Source organism: Convolutriloba macropyga, chromosome 2 (assembly GCF_964194025.1).
Source record: "Convolutriloba macropyga chromosome 2, txConMacr16.3, whole genome shotgun sequence".
Lineage (NCBI taxonomy): Eukaryota > Metazoa > Xenacoelomorpha > Acoela > Convolutidae > Convolutriloba > Convolutriloba macropyga.
Window position 1 is genome coordinate 72,379,759 of NC_134469.1, and position 19,971 is coordinate 72,399,729.

General features: G+C 34.5%; 1 protein-coding gene across 5 annotated transcripts; it reads right to left on the minus strand.

Annotated features, from left to right (window-relative positions):
* Positions 1–2,252: 2,252 nt before the first annotated feature.
* Positions 2,253–19,627, minus strand: LOC142335441 (uncharacterized). 5 transcript variants are annotated; one of them, XM_075383930.1, is made up of 8 exons: positions 19,486–19,627; positions 18,852–19,204; positions 15,118–15,644; positions 10,035–10,160; positions 8,458–8,637; positions 5,051–5,262; positions 3,412–3,782; positions 2,253–2,540 (listed from the first exon to the last, which is right to left on the minus strand). In XM_075383930.1, exons 2-8 carry the CDS (start codon positions 19,188–19,190, stop codon positions 2,385–2,387), a joined length of 1,911 nt encoding a protein of 636 aa, XP_075240045.1. In that variant the 5' UTR covers positions 19,191–19,204; positions 19,486–19,627; the 3' UTR covers positions 2,253–2,384. The 5 variants fall into 5 exon arrangements, with proteins under 5 accessions (XP_075240045.1, XP_075240047.1, XP_075240046.1 ...); XM_075383932.1 differs by having other exon boundaries at positions 18,852–19,207; positions 19,486–19,625; XM_075383931.1 differs by having other exon boundaries at positions 18,852–19,216; positions 19,486–19,625.
* Between the last annotated feature and the right edge of the window lie 344 nt (positions 19,628–19,971).

Sequence of the window (19,971 nt, forward strand, 5' to 3'; positions counted from 1 at the left end):
TTGAGTTATTTTAAGGTCCTTCTGTAAAAATAACAACTAAATGTTGCAAATTAAATGTTACCAAAGTTTAATAGCATTAATAAATTGAAAACCAGCGCTAGAATTTCTTATTTAAAAACGACTTATTACAAAAAAATTATTCAAGTTTTTTGTGGATTTTTACTATTACCGTACTTAATGTAAATTCCAGTCTGAGTTTTATTAGATTGAGCTTCTAGGCCGTATTCTTCCAAAAAACGCAACAAGTGTCAATTGGCTATTTAAAAAATGAAAAAAATTTTAAAAAACATCTCAATTGGCTGCAATTATGCCATTTTTCAAGAACTACTATTGCGTATGCTTCCCTTTAACGTTAAATTTTTTTCGCAAATTTTCTTTCGCTTGTTTTTAGCATCTAAATTTTCGGTGCGTAAACACAATTAAGATTTTTTGTGAAATCATTTGTGTTCCCATACGGTTTATGTTAAAAAATGATCAATGTGTGCAAGTTTCTTGTTTCATTTATTGCCTCAGATGGCGCAATTTTCTGGTTTGAGGCAAAAATTGTCTTCAAAAAATGTCCGGCAACGGTTTTATTGCAACGATTTTGCAACATTGATACAGAGTTTTGCTCCAACAAAAGAAAACAAACATTGCGTTTTATATTAGATTAATTTAATATTAAAGCGGTTTCCTAGCCAAACTTTGAATTAATTAACAATTAATTGATATACAAGTTTACTTTAAGAAAAAAAAACAATCACTAAACATCGAGCTAATAACACTTAACTACTGGCGATTGGTTAGTTTCGTTAGTAGCTCTCTGCGGCTTATGGAAGTTTGCTTAAGCTTAATTGAGGCAAGATGCGCGTGGTTGAGTTGCAGGGGGACAAGTGTGCGAAATCACTGGTGGAATCAGATGGTGGGGAGGGTTGACGAGGAAGGAGTAAAGGGGTGGCCATTAACCGCATGAACTGATGTCTCCCTATCCATTTTTAGACCTCAATTTTGCTGATAGAGAAAATCAACATTAAAGTTAGACTCGATCACTAATTTTGAAAGTTGATCAAGCATGAAGTCATTATTTCATACTTTTTCAAGCGTCCCACTTTTTTTCAAGATTTCACGTTTCATATCACACTAGAATTTGAATTTAATCATTTTTCTCTCACTTCTCACACCTGTCTCGACGATTTCAACCTTCCAAAATGGTATAAAATGAGCAATCAACTGAGCAAACCTCTCGGGAAAATTTCTTGGAAAAATTCTTGAAAAATTCTTGGAAGCCATGATTCCTGGAAAATTATATTGGAAGCCTACTTTTTTTCTCATGAGACAAAGCATACACTTTCAAAGATAATTAAAAAGGAATAATTGAAAACAGGAAACAGTCACAAAATATAACAACTTCGGCAAAAAAGACTTTTTTTAGGGTCTATAATTGAGTCAACATAAAGAAATTTTATTAAAAATTGCTCATTTTTCAAACAAAAACATAACGAGAGACAATGAGAGTGACACAACAGCCGTCTGACGACCTCTGCGATTCATTTGCTCCTACAATAATATCAAGGAATTTAGAAAAAAATTATTTGGCTGAACGATTATTCAATTGTTGGATTGATTCGCTGCACGAGAATTGCAATGTTACTATAAATTTTACTTTAGTTCTCTTTTTGAGTTTTGAACAGCAAAATTGGGGTCTAAATAAGTTAGCGCATAGTTCTGTAAAACCTTCGGCACTTCAAGCTCAGCCTCGGCGCAAGCGCCCTCAGCTTTGAGCTCTAATTGCCTTAGGCTTCCCAGAACTATACTCTAACATATGGTTTTTGCTTACTGTGAGTTATATGCAAAACATAAAGACTATTATGTCGTAAGTCTCTAAGACAACTTCACAGCTATTTATTGCCCTCTGCGTTCAATATACTTATCCCATATTTGAAGACAAAAAGCAAAATGGTCTGTTGAAAAAAGCTACCAGAGAAAATGTCGGTAGTTCAAAAAGTGCATATAAAAGGCCAGCAGTACTATTACAATTGCTACAAACTGCGTTTGAGAGTAATTAATAAACTTCTGGGGATAGAAATAAAATAAACTGTTTTTGTAGCAATGGCGCTCTCACTCCGTTCGCGTTCAATCAATACTAAAGTATTTATTATAGCGCCTGCGTAATTACAGAAAAGATACTCATTGTAACAGCAGAAATTCATAAAACGCAGATATTTTTCTTAGCTGCTTTTCATTGAAGTTATTTTTTCACAGTCAATATTATATTAATTTTATTGAAACAAAAATATTTCTTTTTTATGCGTAACAAGCGTGCAATGTGGAAATGTTCATATGTTTGCCAATTTTTGTGCAACAATATTAAGAATAGGGCTGATATGAGAATTGGAGTTTTTTGCCTAAAATATTAGGCACTGATTGCTGAGGTGGTCAATCACGGTTAGCATTCCGTCCGCTGTCAATGCAATGGCTGTCACTTCGTCTCCCTCCTCCCCCATGGGGTGAACAGAAGTGATCAACATCATGTCCCGCGTGAACAACTGCACGCGGCCGTTCTGTAATGAAACTATTCGATGGCAAAAATGACAATAGATTTGTAGGCGTAATTTTTTCAAAATAAAAGCAATAAACTAAATTGATTTTTTTTCTATTTATTTCAACCGATCCGTGCACTTGAGCCTATTTTTGCGTTCAATTTCTGCCACGGACAGGATGCCTTTAACTTCCGCTACAAAAGCCAGAATATTCAGAAAAATAGTTGGTTAGACGGACTCTGGTTTAAAATTTTTCTAAATGAAATATTTATCGAGAAAATAACGAAAATGGTCGCGATTATGAATAATATGTATTAATTGATTCTAAATATTTCATATTACAATTCGCACTAATTTCGAAAAATAAAAATGTTGCCTTGCTCCAAAAACTTTTCCTTTTAATTCAAAGAAGTTGCGGGGTTGCGTGAACGAGGTTGCCTGATTTCCACACACAAATTACATAGCATCGTCAGTCGTTTTCGAAAGAAGCGGATAAAGGGATCTCAAGTTAAAAATCGAAACTATTAAAACAGAAGAAATTCTTGAAGGCCGCCATGTCAGACAGTGACCAGTTGATCGGAAACTCACGAGAGGGCATACTTCTATTATAATTTTTAATTTTAATTAAAATTATATCGAAAACGATGGTGGAATAAAGATGTGGGGATCTAGGGTTCAGATGAACTAACACATGCCGACCATTGAGAAGAACCACAGTCGTATCAATCCATGTTGGTTATTATCGTGAAACCTGGGCTAATAAGCCTACTCTTGAAAACTATTCATCTTAAAGTTAGATTGTTAAAGTTAGATTGTACGTACTTCAAAACTGATCTATTTCATTAGCCGCAAATTTCAGTCTTTAAAATTGTGCCTATCCTTTTTGTCTTACTTTGGCGTCGGCTATTGCAATGTTTCCGTCTCCGTCAGAACATATTGCTACAGGTCCGTTGAATTTGTTCAACCCCCTTCCACTGCCCCCAAATCTGCCCAGTCTCTTGCCTCTCTTGTCCACGATGTAGACAAAGTCATACCTAATATCCCCTATTAGCAATGTCTCATCCATAGTCCAGTGTATGGCCCAGGGACAGCCGTTATCTTCGGAATCGAGGGTAGTTGATGACGATGTGGCTGTCAGTGCAACTGATGTCTGAGAACTGCCCAAGTTGGTGGAGTTTTGTCTATCTGAGTAATTGGGACCCACTTTGAATTTGAAGAGGAAGTCTCCGTTTGACCGATCAAATGCTTTCACTGTTTCGTCTCCTGAAAATGAAAACCAATTCATAGGGCCGAAAAAAATTGATGAAAAAATTGAGAACAACTGCAAAATTTTAACTTTGTTATTCTTAAATCAATTCTTAAAAACCGAAGAAAAAGCTGGAGTTTACTGAATTATACTCTTCAATTAGCCGATTACAGTTCCCTGCTGATCTCTAAACTGTTTTGCAAAAATTGCTAAACATCACCTGAGAGATCATTGAAAAAGATTTTAAGATTTTAAGCGCCGTTTCGATGGGTCGTTCCTAGAATAGTAGCATGACGCTAATATTTTTTCCACGAGCTTTCGTTATAGCACTTTAAGCTAATCCGGATCTCTCGTGTCGTTGCCTCCAGTATGTTATGCACTGCAGATACTAAATACACGGCATTCATAATAAAAATTATGTTAAACGTCAGCACGCGTGCTTCAGGATAGCAAATAATGATATGCACCTAATGAGCTGCAAGGTGGGAAACTGAAATGATTACAAGATATCATCAGTTGGATGTTTTGAGAAATACTATTTCTCAGTTTTCAAATCCCCAAACAATTGTGAAAAACAGTTATTTTGTGAATAGAAAGCAAAAGTTTTGTTTTGAAAAACATGGGATTTTTTTTGTTGTAGCCCCACTCTTTTGAATTATGGAAAAGGTGCCGTGGAAGCATCATGGAACACGCGGAACACATCAATCATGGAACTGTTGTCATTACATAGTAAATCATTTTGATATACTGCAACAAGCTCGCTGGGCGGCGGAAAAAATATGCACCCACTAAGCTGGCGGCTCAAAATTATTTCAATAAATGATTCGCATTCGGAAGGTTTTAGGCTTACCAGGCCTTTGTAAATCATTTTGATATACTGCAACAAGCTCGCTGGGCGGCGGAAAAAATATGCACCCACTAAGCTGGCGGCTCAAAATTATTTCAATAAATGATTCGCATTCGGAAGGTTTTAGGCTTACCAGGCCTTTGTAAATCATTTTGATATACTGCAACAAGCTCGCTGGGCGGCGGAAAAAATATGCACCCACTAAGCTGGCGGCTCAAAATTATTTCAATAAATGATTCGCATTCGGAAGGTTTTAGGCTTACCAGGCCTTTGTCACATCGATTTGCGTTTGGTACATCGATTTAGAATTGCTAAATCTTGCCCAAGACCTGAACAAGACTGACAGGTTAAAGCGTGACACGATCATAGGTCGGAAACAGAGCTGATATTCAGACTTGCGATAATATTGCCTTGGCATTATATCAGCGATTACTTCACCTGCATCTGAGACATACACCCTATCTGGGCTGATGGCAACTTTGCCCGGCCGCATCAGTTTATGTCCCCTTTCTAAAGTGTGGTTGGTCCAGAGCTGTAGAGTCTGACCAGAGAGGAGGTCAACTTCCCTCACAGTCTGGTTGAAACTGTCCACTATCCACAGATGGGAGTCCCCATTGGATAATTGGATATCTGTGACGTAAGGAGCACATCTGTGTTAACACAAAACATCTTTCGGTACAAATTAAGGAACTGAAATTAGAGAGCAAGGTGTTGTTGCACAGCTAATAGCTCACAAAGTGGGCCGGTTGCGGAAAAAAACCCACGGAAAAAACCCACTTCATTTTATACAGGAAATAAACCCCCAGGGAAATAAACTCCCACATAAATAAAACGCCACGGAAATAAATCCCCACTTTACTATTAAACAGCTGCGCATTTAGCGCGTTTGGCCATGCCTCGCGGGCTATGGCCATACCTCAGCGGCCCGTGGGACTTGATATGAAACTATCACAACCGAGCAAATTGTCACGACCAAAATTCAATTTTAAAGTGGGGGTTTATTTCCGTGGGGGTTTATTACCTATCTAAAGTTAAGTGGGCAACTAATTTCAGGCAAGTTAACTACCAGTTTAAATTTTATTTGACAACACTTTTCACACAAAATTGAGGGCTTTTCGACTCTTCATAAGGCAAAAATCTTTGCCAAAAACATTGGCGGTATGAAGCGTAAAAAGCTCCTCATAAATTACAAATTGGTTACTATTTTAGGTACTACTCATTTAATCAGTAATTTTGAGTTTGTCTGGTTAAGTTTTATCAAAAACATATGCATATCAACATGACGTGAGATTTACTGTTAATTTAAAAAAATATATGAACTTAAAAGAATCAACAACAATTTTGACTTATCTTCATATCAAATGAAGCTTTATTTCAAAGGCAAAATACTACGAAGGAATTTTTTTTCAGATTGTAAAACATTGTCAAGATAGGGCGAAAATATTGAACGCTGTTTGGACTCAAAATCTCAAAAACTGTAAATACGAAATTAAAAGTAAGACATCAAAAAACAAATAGAAAAATTCTGAAGATATACAACTATTTCAAAAATACAAAACAGAAAACCACAAACATTTCAACGAGTCACCAAAGATTGCTCTCTCAAATAAAATTGTTGAAAAGGTCACTTAGAATTTGCGAAATCAGAATCATCTTTTCTGCTCGCGAACAAATTGTCCAAACAAATTGAAAAAATTGCCTTCTCATCCTAAATAAATTAAGTATGAAAAAATTACATAGGTAAATTCTTCTTGCTTTGGCGTGACAAAAACATCTGAAAGAAAGTATTTTCAGCGAATATTACTTCCTAAACGTCTGAAAACATCTAATGAATTTCAAAAATGAATTATAATAGAATATTTAAATTAAGTTGGAAATTAAGCTCAAGTAGAGTTCCACTACTACAATAATTGTTACAAAATGTCACGTTAGAAACAGCAAAGTCTGAAACAACTGCAGACAAAAAAAAATCTGCCAAAATTCTGAGAACTGAATTGTGATTCTAAAATTTAGCAAAAATATAAGGAGTGAGAAAAACAAATTCTCTTTTTGCAGCATTTATTTAAAGCAAATGATACGCAAAAATGAAAGTTATTGAAAAAATTTTTGTTGCCAAACACAGAAAGATATTATTTTGCTATTAATCCCGTTTGGAATCTTTTATATTAACTTGCTTAGAATGGCACCTTTAAGCGACAAAAATGGATTTTTTCGCAATAACAACTGGAAAAAAATTTAGTGTTCAAAAACTGTTTGCAAAACAATTTTTCCAGATGAATTATAATCATAACACACTTTACGTACTCATTTGTCTAAAATATGGAATAGGGCATCTGATCAGAAGCTAAAAATTGGTACATTTCAAAGCAGATAAAAAGCAATTATTCGTGCTTCAAAAAGTGATCAAGTGATTTTAAATCAATTTAGTATTTACAAAATTTTTTAATCTAAAAAGTTTACGGAAATTGGAATCAGAGAATCTCCGGAAATAACTCAGACTCTTGCAAAAAAAAACAAAAGAACACTGTCTTTTTAAAATATTGATCGAACAATTCTACGAGAAGAAATAAAAACTGTACAGAATAAGCGTTCCCAATTTAATTAAAGATTGAGTATAGTCAAACTGATGTATGGATAGGGGCCAAACCGAAAGAAAACAAAATTGATCAGACTGAACGGCCCAACTCAACTATGGGCCAGAAGAAGCCGCGTGACGGAAATTTTGTCTAGGCTATGAGCTCGGCCGGAGAGGACACACTTGTGGCGACCCAAGTCGAGGGCCACATGTTGGGTAGCGCAACTTTAAAAAAAATGTCATCTGCTGTATACAATAACGCGCATCTTTTTGTGAACACTCTTGGTAGATATTCTAAAATCGTTTATGCTTTCATATAAGATATATCTTAGTTTGGTCTTGTAATATTAGTACAAAACCGCATGAGTTTTTGGATCAATATGACCTATGACCGATCTTTGATTGATTGCTAAGGATTTTTGACCCCCTAACCATTCCTTTCTGTAGCTTAATTTCAGAATCAGTGCTTCCCACGCATCACCAATGGAAGACTTAGTGGCTCTCCCACAGAGGAATCTTCTTCAGATTTAGCATGCTAGAAAAGTGTCATCATTCGAAGCGAGTAAATTTCCATATGAACATTTTGGCAAATTCTGAGACGGGTATCGATTAAAAAAAGAACTAAAGAACAGAAGCGGACGTATTTAAGTGCTCAAAAGATCTAATATTGACAGCATCGCAACAAAATTCCTTGATATTTTTTAAGAATCTTGTTTGATCTGTTGTGGCATGCTAGGTTACAAGTAGAACACTTTTATATATGAATTATAAAGACAACTAAGACAACAGATTATTTTGTTTCAGAGGCTAAATAAGGGGTTTGGACAATTTTCATGGTCCGCTATTTTATTCATAATCATTCTATGTTAACTACATAAGTATGTTAAAAGGATTCCATAAAACAGTTTATGACTCAGGATGATTACTATGAATCATATATGAACTTGAGAATAAAAGTTGAATTAATACAAATCTTTCCAATACAAGTTGAATTAATTCGGAATCAAAAGTTTTTGCTCATTAAAAGTTCAAATAAGGGAGTGTTTGTTTTGTAGAAGAATTCTTCATTTTTCTCAATCGCTCTCTATAACATCAGTCCTGTTCTTAAATTTCAGAATTCTTCTCTCTTCAATCTTCATTGAGCTCTTGAAAATTATTTATGTTCTCCCCGCTCGTTGGGTGAGACAATATGTTGCTCATTCCTATGGACATAACTGCCCATGGCATCGCTATTGCTTCTTGGCTACTAATTAACAAATTATTTACTCACAGAGAGTTGTGATTGTTGTGATTCTCGTCCACTAGAGGCAGACTCCTCTGGTATCTCTGGTTGCAGTCGAAGAACTTGAGTCGGCTGATGTCACTGTGGTTGTCAGCTACAATGACCTCACCATTGCTCAAAGCAGCCACACAATCTGGCAACTCTGTCACCCTCAGTCGGTAGTGGAACCTGTTGCAATTGCCCAATACTTTAGCCTGAACTCCGGTTAAATTCAGATTTTCATCTTGAGAAATTAATAACAAAACGAGAAACCTCCTCATGACAATAAAAATAGTCGAAGGCTACATTCAATTGATTTGGCTATCTATTTTGTTCGCCTTCACCCACAGTCCTAGAAAACCAGTCTTTTACAAGAACTAATTGGTCATTAGAGATCATTTATATTAAAGATGCTAATTTGCTGGTATTAGCGGAAGAATAAACGGAATTTTGCTTTCGATTCTCGAAGATTCGGTAAAATCCATTGAATGAAAAAAGTTTGAATGAATCCATTTAAATGAGAAAAGGTTAAAGCACGCATAATTCATTGTGTGCTTACATATTAATAAGCAAAGTTTCAAAATATGGGGGCTCAATTAACAAGATGACAAATCGAATGGACAGATTTTGTTTCAACTGGACAAAAATTGGATGCACCTTCATTGTAAATAATTGCTTAAACATTTCTACTTCTTTAATACGTACCTCAGCCAGGAGCTGAGCTTTAAAAGTTACGGACAAGCATTCTTTTTGACGAATTGAATTGCTCCTTTTGAAAGAGGATTGGGATGTGTTTGGGGTGGAAAGTTTTTTTTTCACATCATTACACAAGAGAAGAAATACGATTGGATCTTTCCAAATTCATCCCCTTTCCCAACCAATAATTCCAAGTTCTAGACACTCGAGGAATTGGTCTGCAGACGCCCATTACATTATCTCTTAGGTACCCTGTATTCAAAGCAGCATCCAACTAAAGCATTAACTTTTTCGTCACTCATTCAATTGGATAGAAATGGACAGTTTATAGAAGAGCCGCACGATTACTTGAACTGGAAAAATTATTTTCTGTGGCCAAATGCATCTTACGAATAAGCAACAGAGGAGGTAAAACGCATAAGAGAAACAACGACCAGAAAAAATTAGATAGAATAGATTGTTTAAATTGCGGAGATTTTGATGGTTTATGACTAGAGGCCTCATCCATGAAACAAGCTAAGCATTCAAGACAAACTGAGCTGGATGAAACTGTTAGGAGGGCCAATAATTTGTTTTCAAGTTCAGAAGTTCTTGGTGACGTACTCCAGCGTCAAGTTTTTGTTAGTTTTGCACATGATATTACTGAGCCTGATTGAGATCAAATACAGAGGACAGTCTGATCAGAGGCTATTGTTGTCTGAGACTTTTTTAATTTGACGTCACCTGGTGAGACGTTGATTACGAGTCACCTTACGGTCTCAGACGCTCTGATCTGGGGTTATTTTGGTCTGATCTGAGTGAGAGTGTTCCATCTGGTTTACTCCTATTTTAAACCATCGCTATCAATGATTTCACACTGCGATCTACCTGTTGTTCTAATACACACGTACCTACTGAGTACTCCTAGACTGTTGATAGCAAGGTAGTGGCTTGTGAGGATGCTTCTCTGCTCGGAGTGTCCAGAAAGCTTGCCATTGATGAAGACACCCACTGTTGTGTGACTGGTCGAACTTCTTCTGAACAGACATTAAACACCCCCCACTGACATAACAGTAATGCTATGGTTAAATAGGAAGATCATTAGTTAGAAGTCATTTAAAATGAGCACCCCTAAGAAATAAAAATTGGCCCGTTATGCGTTTGAGATTGCTTTTTTTATGCAACCCAAGCCCACACTTGGGTCACCAGATTTCACAAAATGACCTTTTCCCGTACCAAACCCCCACAGCCTATCAGGCCTGAATCAGAGATTTTAGAGAGGCCAATTCTTGGCAGAGAGATGTCAAGATTTTGGTAGGGGAACCAAGACTTGAGACCCCTCTGGGCAGAGAGACCCAAGACTTGGGATTTCTCTGTCAATAGAAACCTCAGAGATCGACTCTGGAGTGTTCTTTTAGCAGCCTTGTATTTGACCTGATCAGACTCTGAATCAGGCCTGAGACCTTCCCTGATTTTTTTCTGAATCAGTCGTGATTGTCTCTGTAAGTATGGTACGGGTTGGCATTTTTAATTAGTGAAAACTGGCGACAATGCTTGTGCCTTCCATTCCACGATATAAATAGCTTGGTTCCACACAGATGGAAGCAAGCTCGTTAGTCAAACAAATACTAAGCAAAGCAGTATCAGGATTCCTATTATGACCGGTTGACTCAGCGCTCAGCTCAACCACTTTTCTATTACCATCTATCGAGATTTGATACGTGCTCTGGTTCGAAATCTAAGAGCAGTTAACTGAATCATGAAGTGTTGGAAATAATTAAATGGGTTCCACATACCTAAAACTCATTTAAGTTCACCGAAATTATCGCCCCGGACAGCAACTTGAATACGATACGCGTTACAAGCGGTAAAGATAAAATCTATATTCCAAGACCTCAAAATTATGTTGATATCCAATAACAGACTATCAATATAAACAACAATCAAGAAAACAGGCGGTAAGCTTTTCAGGATAAAAAATAGTTTTCGCTAAATCTTTTTTCTAATCAAAAGATTTGTGTAAATATACGTTAATTGTGCTGGTATCTATTGCCATGAAAGTAAGAAAAGAAAAAAGAATGACGAAAAGAAAAAGAGCATGAATAATTAAATTTAGCCCAACAAAAAGAGAAAAAGAATAGAGAAGTCGGCCAAGCAGCGAGACCTTAAACTGTTCATAATTGAGGACGTCAGTCCACAGCTTCAGAGAAAGATGGCAACTATGTTGTTATTGCAGCAGCTCTGATGCAGTACACTTGTACACGAAGTTTGTGTGTGTGTGTGTGTGTGTGTGTGTGTGTGCGTGTGTGTGTGTGTGTGTGTGTGTGTGTGTGTGTGTGTGTGTGTGTGTAGAAAGTAAAAAAAACCGCAAAAACGAATTTGGATCTAGCAAATTCGGCAACTGCAGATAAATTAGTTCAACACTAACATTTGAAATTTGTTTTATTTCAGTGTTGCTGGTATATAAATTGATAAAAGTAATTTTGCAAAGATGGCTATCTTTCAAAGGAGCTCAAAAACAAAATTACTAAAATTATGAAGGAGGCAGTCGACAATTCAAGAATTGGATTCCAACAAACAAATATTAGTTTTAATTGGTTTTGGACCTCTTTGGTTAGAATTTATTATGCCATAAATTTGCTAAAATATTATTTCTTCAAGAATTGTACTTGGACCTCTATTGTTTTTCATCTATATCAACAATATGACTTCTGTGCTGAACAACACAACAATTAATTTCTTTGCTGACAACGCAGCATGTTTAAATACATGTTCGTCAGCCGACGATAGAACCAAAATTTATCTCAGATCTAAAATTGGAAAAGAATTTTTCACTTCCCATAAAGTTGAGGTGAATGGTGGGAAAACACAAACAAAGTCAAATCACATTAGTCATTTTGCGATCTCAAAGACAAAAGAACAAGTCTAACCAGAACTCAACTTGAAAACGGGTTTTCACTACAAAGGAAGACAATAATATATTTTTTTAATTCTTGAAAGACTGTGTTTACACGGTGGATTTTATACTATCCAATAAAATTCCATTAAAAACTTTGGACTGTATTTGCATAATTTTTGCGATAACTACATTAAAAAAATATACAACAAACTATAATGTTTTATACTATAAAACAAGGAGGCTCGTTAATGTGCGTTAGCACATGATGTTCCGACCCGAGCTCATCTACATTTTTGACCTAATTGTCAACCAAATGAAGAGATAATCAAAAACATATGTTTGAGTTAAAAAAATCTTTTTAAACCCAAACTACTAATTGAATTACATAATGTCATGCTTCATGAAGGCACTCACAAGATCTGCCATTAAGAAGAATACGAGAAAAAAAACAACAAAATCAGCAACAACAAAAAGAAACTCAATATCTAAACTTAAAAGCAACGTGTAATAACGTCAAAATGCAATCGGATAAAACCTTAGCTACACAAATTTACTCTTTTTTAACTACACAGCAGATGGGATTTTTCCTTGATGGTACTAGGTAACAAGTCGACACAAAGAAATAAAGAGGCAAACTTCAAAAATCGATCAACATTTTAAAAAACAATTCATAACCTCATACGTCTAAAAAACCCTAAGCCTTTAATGAATTCATTCTTGATAAAGTTACAAAAAAGTCTTTAAGAAACCGATACGACCTGTATTTGTGTAGAATAAGCCATAGAAATTGTAGAAAATCAAATTGCAAAAACAAATTACAGAAGCCATCAAAATCATAAGATTTATCTGAAAATTGTTTCTCTTATTTCAATTATTATCTATACTATATCCACTGAAATTTTACTGAACGATAAAATAAATTCACTTGGTCTATATTTGAAAATCATATGGATCTGTTATTACGCGAAAAAAGATAATTCTAGAAAAGAACAACAAAAACAGAAAAAATTAAAGAACTTTGAAAACGAAAAATATCCTAAACTTTCACGGTTTTCGCTGTACACTGACTGCATTGAGTGAAATCATTAATTCGATCCTCAACAGGCTGCTTATTAGACCTCTCAGCGTTTTAGAGCTACAAAAAGAATAAAGAACAGTCAAAAACAGCAAAGTAAAAAAAGAGAGAGAAAAGTGTCGAAGCCATTAAAAAGTGAACTTTTCAGTAAAGGCTTTCCCGCTTTATTTCTTTTATAACAGCAACAAGATGCTTCCTCGTTCCAAAAGCTGACTTCGAAAAATCAACAAAAGCGAACAAGCATATCAAAACCACGAAATTTTTACGAAAAACACGTAAAATCAACGCCAATGAAATCAATAACTTTCAAAGGAAATCAATAAACACGCTAAGTTATGCGTCGATGGGAAGACTATGATGTTTGTCATTAATAATTCATCAATAGGACATCAGAATAAGTCCTATGGTTATGAAAACAACAACAACAAATACAGGCAAAAACCAAAAATTCTTTAGAAAAGTGCGAGAAATTGCGAAAACTCATGGCATCGAACTCATAAAACCAATAGTTGGACGTCAAAAGGGGTAATCAGATAAATTAAGGTTGCAGTAGAAAAGAAAGAGGTCTTGTCATTAGCGAAAATGATATAGAATTCAAAAAATAGGTTTAAGATTGGTTAATGTTCAAAAAACAATTCGAAAAATTATTTTCAATATCTTAACAACCATTAGCTGTCCACTCAAAGCATTAGATAGGTTCACTTAATGCTCTTTAGGGTCCTATTACAAATTTAGTCAACGCGTCTAAGTTATACGATTATAAAAATGTAGGAAAAATCTCAAAAAGAGAATCAAAGGTTCAGTAAACATTACGAAAAAGTCATAGAAGCCAGAAGAAAACAAAAGCGATCCCTCGAAAACGATTTTTTTTTCATTGGGCTTCATTTGTCTGTAAGTGAAGTTCGTCATTAACGGAATCTTGATATGGAAAATGACTAGGCTATAAGTAACTTTAAGAAACAAAAAAATGCAAAAAAATTTCTAAAAAACAGCTCTCAAAGAGATTTCGAATTTTTTTTGTAAAATTACCCATGAGACCAAAACTATCACTTTGTCGTCTTTCGTTTATTAGGAATGGCAAAATGTTTCATTTAGTAGCGCGAAAAGTGGTCTTGATTTGATATTTTAATAGAAACAATCTTAATTTGAACGAAAATTAAGCTACAAGTGAACAAAATCATGCCAAATGTCCTGTGTTCACACAAAAGTTTAAACATCGATAACTCCTCGGAAAAAAGAAGTTCAAAAAAACTTTTTAATTCCTAACCTTACGTTGCACGAGCTTTTTAATGATACCACTCACATTTCTCTACGATGAATATATCGATCGGCCAAAATTCTCTAAACAAAAAAAAATCCATTTGAGTATATAGTTCCTCCCCCCACAAGTGGGGTCGGAGCAAAAATGACAGCAAACCTTGCACTGCCTTCCTTGACGTGTTTCTTGCAAAACCTCCCATAAATAATTTTTAAAGTTCTACGGCTCTCCTTTGAAAAGCATTGCGTTTTTTAAGAGTCTGTTCCGAAAGAAAAGAAACTTTGTAAAAAATTCTTTATTTAAATTCAATTTTTATTATTATCGAGACTCAGCATTTTCAAAGCCATTCTTTATTACATCGAATATCTAGAAAAATGTGTATAAAACTAGCGTTTACTATGCAAAACCATTTGATTAGTTACAAAATCCAGGTCGAAAGAATTAACAAAATGTTTCCAAAATCTCCAAAATCTTAAAGCAGGACAAGTATTATTGCTAATGACAATGCTACAACGAGAAATAAGATTTGGTTAAAACCATCAATTCAAAACTCAGAAGTTCGATTCTTTTTTTTGCACAGAAATGAAGTCAAAATGTGCTTTTGCAACAAAAAGTAATAAATTAATAGTCCTTATCTAGAATAATGTTTTAATACATATCCACATTCTTTCAACGAAACTTTAAAACGCAGACAACGACCCATATTTAAGATTACAAATTTATTTTTCATAAATGGAATAAATAGTTCACTCGGACACTTACCTATCGTCCAACTTGTCAACTATTGTGGGGGTTGAAATTAGAGGACTTTTTGCCGGAGATTTGCTGGTACTGTGACGTCTTTGCAACAGATTGGCAATGTTGGGTGAGCGATTCCTAAGATCAGCTGGAATGTCCGGCAGATTGGGAACGTCAGACAATGAATGTTCTTCATCCTCTTCCGCGTCATCCTTTTCATCGCCAATTGTGACGTCATTGTCGATAACTGATGAATCCTCGGAGTGATTGCGAGGACTGTTAGACACTCTTGAATCCGGATCGTCAGTTGCGGACCAGTGATCCTGGGCTAGTTCTGAGTGATAGACACCGGCATCTTCGCTTTGCGTTGTCTGGTACTGCTCATTCGCGTCAACATCGTCAGTAGTGAATTGATAGTTGATGTTTTCTGTCCCATTCAGTCCGGCTGGTTCTTGATAGCTGTCTCTGTCTGATGTCACAATGGACTCAATGTCAAGTTGACTAACCCTCGATGGACTTGGAGCAGATACTTCAAGCGAGTTTTGGCTACGCTAAACAGTGAAACTCTTTCGTTTTCAGATTTATCATTCAATCAGCACTGCAATCTGCGTTTCCAATTAAAATGAATTATTTTTATTTGTTTTCGAAAACTGCGCTAGCCATTTAAATCGATCACATTTGTGAGTCAGAAATAATTTTTTTTCACTGCGTACAAAATATACGGAGTTGTATTTAATGTTCCAACATTTTTCAAAATCGGGGAATATATATATGCAAGGCCGGCATTTTTCATCGCATGCAGAGATAGAGAAGCGATAGGGAAGCTTGAAAAGAAAAACAGGAAAAGGAAGAGAATGGGTGTGGGGGTAATAAATTATATATATAATTTTATTGTGATAAATTGTTAATACGTTATAATAATGCATAGGTTGTAATAAAAATCAAATGTTCCGATGACGTCTTAAATTTTTAAAAAATAATTGGAATTTTCTATTATTTTAGATGTTCTTCAGCTATTTACGAGCTATTTAGCAATTTGACAGAGTATTTTTCTACAAAAAGTAATCAGAAGCTTGCACATCAAACGTCAATAAAATGAAAACTAGCCAAGAGTTACATAATATCAGTTTCATTTCACGGATCAAAATTTTTGGATCAAGCAAATGAAAAAACTTCAGAGAAAAAGGTTTTAATTCACACGTTCAAGCAGTCATTTTACTGATTAAGAATACAATGATTATCTCAGATCGGCAAATATACTCCCAATCTCATAACATATCTTCATGGATCTTGTGATGTTAAACAAATTTGTGGCAGGTAAACTTCCACTTCCGGCAGTGCAATTTTGGGAAATGAAAAATGGACATCTCAAAACACAATCTAACGAGAAGAAATTTTAATACTTTTCCAATCAAAGTCCATATTCAAGTCCTTTCAAATTCAAAAGAGAAGTCAGAGAATACCTATTTGATTTAGATAAGCAAAATTTTAAGTGTAAATCATACCCATACGGATACACAGTGTGTGAAATAAATCAAATTAAAAACCCGTTAGCCACTCATTAATCTTGGTGAAAACAAGTACAGGGAATTTTATTATTATTATTGTTATTATTATTATTATTATCCTTAATGTTTTTGTTTTTATTATTAGCCATTTCGTTGTTTTTTTTTGCATTCATTGGGATTTGAGAGGACGCTTTTTCTCAAAACACTTCTGGTTTTTAGAATATTGCCGTTTTTGTATTGTAAAACAGTGTTTTTTTATTGGAGAGAAAAGACTAAAAATCACAATTTTCTATTTTTCGCCTGTTTCAGGAATTTTTCAAAATTTTCTTCATTAAAGGAAAATTCGAGGAGCGTTGAATGGTTGAAGGACTTTTGATGCTTTAAATTGCACAGAAGAGAAAACAATTTTCTTAAGATGTTCTAGTATCTTAAAAAATCAAAGGAATTTTTGATTTTTTAAATTAGTCGTGTTTATAAAAAAAATAATTTTTCTTTTTGTTGGGTGAATTTTAAAAATTTTGTAAATCAGTTTATTAAGTACTAGTTTATCGAAAAACTGTGTTTTTGTCATAGAGCACTCTTCGGGTAAGTTCCCGAATTCATCCAACTATGTTTTTTTCATTGAACCATTCAATGACGTTTTTTGTTTTCACGTCCAATTTCCGACTCAGCCAACTTCTTTTTTCTACTGAGAAAAAATTTAGAATATTTGCACATTGCTGTACGAAAAGTAATGTACACAAGCCTATCCAAAGCAACGAAATCAAAAATAAAAAATTAAACTGATAAAGCTTGCTCATTAGGTCACAGCGCATTAAATGATCAAAGATCATTTGAGCAAATTGTAGAGTCAATTATAAAAGCTAAAAAAAATCCATAAGTCAAAAATTGATTATTCAAATGTCTTTTTGAAACATGGCATCAAAAATCATGTCTTTAAAAAACAAAAGCAAAAAAATTAACACATTTTTAATAATTTTTTTGACGGGCTCCTTCGAAACAAGTACGCTGAAAATGAAGAAATCGAAAAAGAAAGTAAAGTTTAAATTCTTCGTTTTTATTAATTGGATTCTAAAAATATTGTTTGAAAAAAATGTTTTTTAAAACTATTGTTTCTCCGTTAATTTTGTGCCTGAATCTGGATCCAGTTGAACAACTGCGATACTCCTGATGTACAACAAAAATATTTTAAAAAAACTAATTTTTCAAAGAATTAATAGACGTCTAAACAAAATTGAAATACTGCATTCATATTTTTGCTAAATTCTTTGGCTTGCTGACCACGATATTTTTGTACAAATTCTGTGCTGTATTTTGTAGATTTCTCGAATCAACCAAGGCAGTACTCCAAAATTAATAAAAATTTTCCGTTAAATGGATTTATCAAACAAAACCAGTTTCTGCGAATATTTATGCTAAGCACACAGCCAACAGGTCCTTTGAAAAGTGATATATTTAAAATTTTACGAAGTTTTTAAATTTTACATTTTTTTTTAATTTGGGATACTTGTGAGCGGAACAACAGAAAATCTATCTTTCTGAGAAGAGAGGAGAACAGTTTTTTTTCTAGTTTCTGTTGATTGCTCTTTATGTTTCAAAAGAATTCCTAAATTAAGCTCCCAACTGTGTTACAATTGAGAAAAAACTTCACTTAATTAAAAATACCAGAGTCACATGTATGTTTTTGATTTCTTGTATATTTTTGCTTTTAAAAGGAAAACAATTTTGCTTTTAAAAAAGAATTTTTTTTTGCTTTTTTTGCTTTGAAAGGTTCCATTTTCAGCACAATTTTTAATTCAAAAAGTCTTGCAGGATTCTAACTAAAAAGCATAGGTTTTATTTAAATACATAGGCTATAACAAAACGGATGGAAATTTTTCAGAAAAGCTTAACAAAGCTTCAAAATTGATGCTCAAAAGAAAAAAAAATGTAAGAAAAGTGATGAAAGTGTAGCAGTTACGCAATAAATGGACTGAAAGTGAGATTCTCAGCTCAATTTTTACATAATTTTCACCAAAAAGTTCGTCCTGTGATCGTGACGCAGACAATAATCTTTTGTCACAATTATACCCGTACTTAACAATGAATTCGATTACAATTTTGATTCGAAGGCAATGTCAAGTGATTCATAGGAACTGTGAGGTGCCCGTCAAGTTTTACACCATTAGTTTTATACAAGACTACACCACATTTGAATATATAGAGAAAAATATAATTAAATTCTTTGTTTTTTTTTGAAAAAAAAAATACCGGTTGTGACTGTAACTGAGCACTGGTTGCGACATTTTGTTCTCTGTATTTCGAATCACCATTCACGTCAACTGTAAACTGATTTTGATCTGGTGTCCTCGTAACAATTCCGTCTGAATGTGTTTCTACCTGGGGTGCTAATACGTCACGACTTGAACCCGAGGCATTCTCCCAATCATGTTGCAGTCGCTCGTCACTGCCTCGAATCCTCTCCCCCGATTCCCACATTTTGTTCACTTCACTCTTACATGATTGGCTGACATCCTCTGTTTGATTTGGAACTTGTTCTCGTTCTGTCATGCCTTCATATTGTTGTTCAGAAAACATATCGCTCAGCATTTAATTTGTAGTCACTGCTTTCATTGCTTACGTCATTGTTTACGGCAGAGGCATTTATTTATTATTTGTTTGTTTTCTTCCAAATTAAAAAATTAGTAAATATCTAATTTTATATTTGAGTGGTTCGTTTACATTATAATCAATTTATTCTGGGGAGAGGGCAGCTATATTGGGAACAGACCAAAATTTTATGCAATTGATATTAAGATACAGGACTGACTACATTTAAATTTTGAAAAAATAAATATTTTGAAAAACTCAGAATTCATTGCATAAAACAATGACGTCTTCATACTTCTTTGCAGCTGTATAATTAAAACATAATAATATGGTTGTATTTGATTCAAAGTAAAGAGAGCAGTACACATGGTTAAGAATCAATACAAGATTTTAAGTTTTGTAATAACGTGGCGAACGTAAGTTCTCAAGAAAGCGACTTCAATTACTGTTTGTGCACCACCAATTAATTTGTCGGTCCAGCTGGTAACAATGGCACTTTCAGAAAAAAAACTTAAATAAAGAATTTAAGAACTTGCCACAAAAAACTGCAATCAACAAATGCTGGTTTAGACCTCGAGTTATAAAAAGACGACGCCAGAGCCAAGATGCCTAAAAGACTATGCACGACCCAAAATATTTATGAAAAGATCTTTGTTCGATTCAGAAAAGACTTTGGAGGGCAAGACTTGAAAAGTCGAGCCCTAAACCTGGAAAACTTTCATCGCAAAGTCTCGCCCGGCGCAACGACTTGCAGAGGTCAAAAGTTAGTTCACAGAATTTC